The following is a 5911-nucleotide window of genomic DNA, read 5'->3' as shown; positions in this document are numbered from 1 at the left end:
AATAACCGATCATTAACCGTTGACCGACAGGCAGGTAAAGGAGTCTCAGTTCATCGTACGGGAGCCTCTGGCAAACTAACAGCAGGCAGCTGTAGGCTTGTATTGGTTAATGTTCTGTGCATTGTTGGACACATGCAGCCACTTTCCTGAGAGCGCTTGCGAGACTGACGAGTCCACAGCTGCCCGTGGCGTTTATGTCCGAGCCTGTCTCCACCGCCAGGTTGTCATCTGTGTGGTTTGGAATGAAAGGCAGAAAACCGGACGCAGAGTAACACTGGGGATATTGCTCATAAACTTTTTACTTTTTTTTTTTTTTTTTTTTGACAGCACCCTTGCATTTCCTCTCTCTCCGCCACACAAAGACATATGTGACTGAGAGTGGTCATCCAGGAAGGAGGGAGAGAGAAGGGGAAGGGGGGGGGGAGAGAGAGAGAGAGAGAGCGCTCTCACTTCTGTTCAAACTTTGTTTGGACTTGCACGTGCGCAATAGCTAGGTAAGGACAACTAGCCATTAAGTAGAGCAGAGTATGAGGGCTTGCCACGCTAGCAGCTAGGCAAGCATTATAAGGTGTTACAAAGTGACGCACGTTTGTCATGAAAGTAAAGTAGAGCAGAGTATGAGGGCTTGCCATGCTAGCAGCTAGGCGAGCATTATAAGGTGTTACAAAGTGACGCACGTTTGTCATGGAAGTAAAGGCTGGACAACAGCTGTTTGTGAGCAGTGGTCTCTGTTGGAGAGAAGTCTCTTTTGGGGAGGAATTCGGGCTTTTTCACTTTGTAAACCTATAACATGCACAAAAAAGAGAGATATAACAAAATAAAGGAAGGGGGGGTAAAAGCCAAACAGCATAAAATGAGCACTTTAATAATATTCTAAACACTGTAATTCCCCACCTCCCACCCTTGTATTTAATTTTTTCAGTATGTCCTGTCACTAATTTGTAGTCACGTTATGTCTTTGTACTGTTTGTTTTCTTTTTTGTTAATTTGTTTGTCATGGAAAATCTTCAATGATAAAAAAGGATATTGTAAAAAAAATTTGCTAAGACAATGCAGTTTCACAAATTTTTGATCAGTGTTTAGTATGTTTCCACTAATCTGTGATGTGTTTCATCCCAGCTGGACAAGTCACAGCTGAAGCCAGGCACCAGAGTGGCTTTGGACATGACTACACTCACTATAATGAGGTAGGCTGGCTATAATCATCCCTTGCAATTGGTAAACTAGTATCACAGGCAAACTGTACACTTGTTTTTGCTGAACACTAAACTGGATTATACTGGAAAACTAGCTTGACATATGCCCTTTTTAGATATGGCTGTCAAGCAGTGTCTTGTTATAGATTTTTAATAACACATGTGACATTGTTATCATTTGTATCAAACATGGGGTTCAATCATCTGCTAAGACTGATGCTCTCATAATAATTTTTCATGCACATCAGTTTTCCTCCAGGAAATCGTTTAGTTGATGTGCTAAGCCAGTTAATGTGACTTATTTCTGTCTTGTGATCAATTTAATTAGACAATAATGGCCGCAACACAGATATAAAGTAATATCTTTGTGTAGGTTACTTATTGAAAATTTACAAATGAGTGTGTGCCTTTGAAGCTCAATTCAATGTATAAATGCCACAAACCAAGTGCATAGTGGTTTGCGGAAACCATCTATACAGCTGGTGATGGATATTCAATTCAATTCAATTTTATTTATAGTATCAATTCATAACAAGAGTTATCTCAAGACACTTTACAGATAGACCACCCTCCAGAATTTACAAGGACCCAACATTTCTAGTAGTTTCCTCCAGAGCAAGCAACAGTGCGACTATGTTATGTCCTCAGCTAGTGTGTGTGTGTGTGTTTATATACAATATATAAACAATATATATATGTATGTGTATTATATATGATGGATGTATGTATATATATACATATATATATATATATAATTCATATAATATGTATATATAATATCATATATATGTAATTATATAATATGTTATGTTAATATAACATATGTTATATATACATATATATATATATACATTGTATATATATATGTATATATATAATATTTATATATAATGTAAATGTGTATATGTATATATATATTGTGTATATTATGTGTAATTAAGTGTATATATTGGTATATATATATGTGTATTATATATGTATATATATATATATGTGTGTGTATATATATATATATATATATGTATATATATATAATATTATATATATATTGTGTGGTTATATATGTGTATATATGTGTATATAGGTGTTATATATGTGTATATATGTGATATATTGTATATATATTATGTGTATATATATGTGTATATAATATGTTTATATATATGTGTATATATTATATATATATGTTATATATATATGATATATATTATATATGTATATATGTATGTATATATATGTATATATATATATGTGTATATATATGTATATATGTGTATGTATTATATGGTATATATATGTATATGTAGGATATGTACTCAGCCTTTGTTTCCTGTTCTTTCAAGGTACCTACCCAGAGAGGTGGATCCTCTGGTGTACAACATGTCCCATGAGGACCCTGGCAGCGTCTCCTACTCTGAAATTGGAGGCTTGTCTGAACAGATCCGTGACTGAGAGAGGTACAACAAAGCTGCAACAATTATTCAGCAGGATAGACTTCTTGAGTTTTGGCTGTTTTTTAGATTATCTTACTCACATTTTGATATATATGTGGTTGCATGGTGCCTTTGATTGTAAGGATTCTTAAGACCAGATGCATTATGGTTTTTATTATCTATTCATTGAGTCCAAACAATGCTGCTTTTATTTTGTTGCAGTGATGAGCTGCCTCTGACCAACCCTGAGCTCTTCCAAGAGTGGGAATCATCCCCCCTAAAGCTGCTTGCTCTATGGTCCTCCAGGTCAGTAGTTCATTGAAAATACACCTGTCTTTATAAGGCCATGTCTGCACATCACATTTGAGTAACTTTTTTTTTAATTTCTTTTTTTTTTAACCGGTGTGTCTGGTGTAGGGCTGAAACAATTCCTCGGTAACTTGAATAATTCAATTCATAACAATCCTCGATGCAAAATTCTTGCCTCAAAGCTTCTTTTTAACAATGTAATCAACATTGTATACCGCAGAGAGCAAAAATAGTAAGACAGAGAAAACGGTTAGGAAATAGTAAATAAATAATTTACACAATAAGAAATAGTTTAGATTTTGTAACTGTTTTATGCATTCTCCTTCATATAACGTGTAATGTTGCGGAGCCAACAAACCCTTTAGTAATAAACTTTCAGTAAATATGATGATATCAAAAACGTTTTTTAATATTCTGATAGTACTGAATACTGACAGTAAAATAAGCCACTATAAACCTATATAAAGACCCAGTCAAGCAAAATAAAGAAATGACCAGGAATCTTAAAAAAATACAGTGATACAATTTTTGGTCATACCGCCCTGCACTAGAACTTGCTTGCTGTCCCAAAATCCAGGCTCCGGACATTTGCGACAGAGCCTTCTGTGTCAGTGCATCGCTCTGGAACCAGCTTCCTCTTGCTATTCGCTCTGCCTCCTCTATTATAACCTTTAAACCCCAGCTTAAAACATACTCTTCACTGAGGCTTATGGAATTTAATCTCTCCTGCCACCTCTTAAACCCCCCCCCCCCCCCCCCGCCCCCCCCTTGTTTGTTAAGCGTCCTTGGGTTTGTGAAAGGCGGTATATAAGTCAAAATTATTATTATTATTATTATTTAACCAGAAGAAAACTCATTGAGATTAAAATCTCTTTTCCAAGTGTCCTGGCCAAGATAAGCAGTACAACAACAAGGTTGCAGACATAACAAATAACAATATCATAAAATAACAACATAAAACATAAAACACTTTATGCTGTTATAAATAGTGAGTAACAGGTCATAAAATATCAAAATTTCAACAATAGTGAATACAACAAGGATCGTCAGAATAATCAATCATACATCTACAGCCAGTGTGTTCAGCCTCCATGTCATTTAAAAGTACTTAAAAGCAGCCAGTGAAACCATCTCCTGAAGATTCAGGACAATTTGCAGCTGATTCCAAGCATAGGGGGCCGCGTACTTAACACCCCTTTTCCTAATTCAGTCCGACTTGAGGACATCCGGACTAATGTCTGCATGCAGTGTCATCTGGCGTTTAAATGGGAACCATGCAGTTTTTTAAGCTTAATTTACCTTAACTGAGCATTTTTGAGTCATTGGAATGGTTTATGATTTTTTGGTGTTTGGTGCTTGCTCCCAGAGGCCTGTGAGTGGGAAAACCAGCCTAGCACCAGGAAGCATTGCGTGATGTCAGGTCTTGCGTAACAAATTGCTTCATGGCACTGCAAGCATACACCGATTCAGGGAACTGGCTAACAAGGTAGCGATGGAGTTTTTAGAAGCTTTAGAAAGCTGTCTGTAAACTTAGCTGCTGGCAGAGACAAACCAGCGCCTCATGCACATGGCTACTTAATATGCACTAAATTACATCATGGGAACGTGCAGAGATGTCCGCATTCTTCATTCAGTTCATTCAGAAAGTTCACTCAGATTGGCCTTCTGAATATGTGTCCCCCAGAACAGATGTTGATAGCCCTGCTGTAAGCTTTGTACAGTCCAGTGTCTGAGCTCATTGAACAACTTTTTTTGTATATGCAATGTAAACCCCAGAGACAAGTGAGAAGGGGGCCGAAAAAGATTTACATGCAGCCAGTGCTTAGGGTCTATCCTTTATTGTATGCAATAAATGGTTGCTTTTTCTAAAAAATAACCTTTCTTTTATATATCTACTATTTACTATAAAGCAAAAACATTTCTTATCCAATTAATCAATCAATGGAATAATTGGTGATACTCGTTTACTAAAAATATTGCTGCAGCCCTAGTCTAATATGATGATGTGATTTTTTTTATTCTCTGTAACAGCACTGGAAAGACTCTTCTTGCCAGAGCATGGCCAGTCGCTGGACTGTAACTTCCTCAAGGTGAGTGTTCATTGCAATTTCAGGGTGTACTACCACACTGCAGCAGTCAGCTGATGTCTGTGTGTGTGCACGCCACAGGTTGTATCCAGCTCTATCGTGGACAAGTACATTGTGAGAGCGCAGGCTGATCAGAGAGATGTTCAACTATGCCAGGGCCACCACCTTGCATCATCTTTGATGAGATTGATGCCATTGGTAGTCATGGAGATCTGGTATGTTGTCTTGACTTTCCTGTGATTTAACATTTTAGTTTACGTGTGATGTTTTTTCAAAGGGTAATCGGGGATCAATTAGTGAATTTATTAGTTTAATAATAATGTATCCTTTATTAGTCCCACAAGGAGAAATTACAATTTACAAAGGGCGGGGCTGTGGTGATTACAATTTGTTGTTATTACACACAGGCCTGAATTAACAACACATGCTCACTACCTTTACATGCACTAAATGGAGAGATTGTCAGAGTGAGGGGGCTGTCCATGGAAGGCCCACAAGCAGTTTGGTTCAGTGCCTTGCTCAAGAGCACCTTGGCAGTGCCCAGAAGGTGAACTGGCACCTCTCCAGCTAATAGTCCACCACAATACTTTGGTCCTTATGTGGACTTGAACCAGCGACCCTCCAGTACCCAAACCACTCCCTACGGACTGAGCTACTGCCACTGCCTGTTTTTGTTACTCATTCTGTAGCTACAGAAAACAAAAAACAAATCCACAGTGGAGGTCTGCAGCTAACCCCCTCTGAAAAAGGACTACTTTTTCTATCCCATTAAGTTTACCGCTTTATTTAAAATATTTTCACCGTTTTTACTTTGCTGTCAGACAGCCTTATCTAGTTGGAACTGACACCGTTTGTATCAATCAACACAGAAATCCAAATTGCACAA

General features: G+C 37.4%; 2 protein-coding genes across 2 annotated transcripts in view; one reads left to right on the top strand and one right to left on the bottom strand.

Annotated features, from left to right (window-relative positions):
- Nucleotides 1-5911, bottom strand: part of mdn1 (midasin AAA ATPase 1) — a 1030807-nt gene that overhangs the window by 356063 nt on the left and 668833 nt on the right. The gene's annotated exons all lie outside the window — the stretch shown is intronic.
- Nucleotides 1-5911, top strand: part of psmc6 (proteasome 26S subunit, ATPase 6) — a 22061-nt gene that overhangs the window by 6623 nt on the left and 9527 nt on the right. Inside the window, exon 5 of the mRNA XM_032542356.1 lies at nucleotides 1120-1187. Within this exon, the coding sequence (XP_032398247.1) occupies nucleotides 1120-1187 (68 nt within the window). The remainder of the gene's footprint in view (nucleotides 1-1119; nucleotides 1188-5911) is intronic.

This window comes from Etheostoma spectabile, chromosome 18 (assembly GCF_008692095.1).
Source record: "Etheostoma spectabile isolate EspeVRDwgs_2016 chromosome 18, UIUC_Espe_1.0, whole genome shotgun sequence".
NCBI classification, from domain to species: Eukaryota; Metazoa; Chordata; class Actinopteri; order Perciformes; family Percidae; genus Etheostoma; species Etheostoma spectabile.
This window is presented reverse-complemented; position numbering and strand designations above follow the sequence as displayed.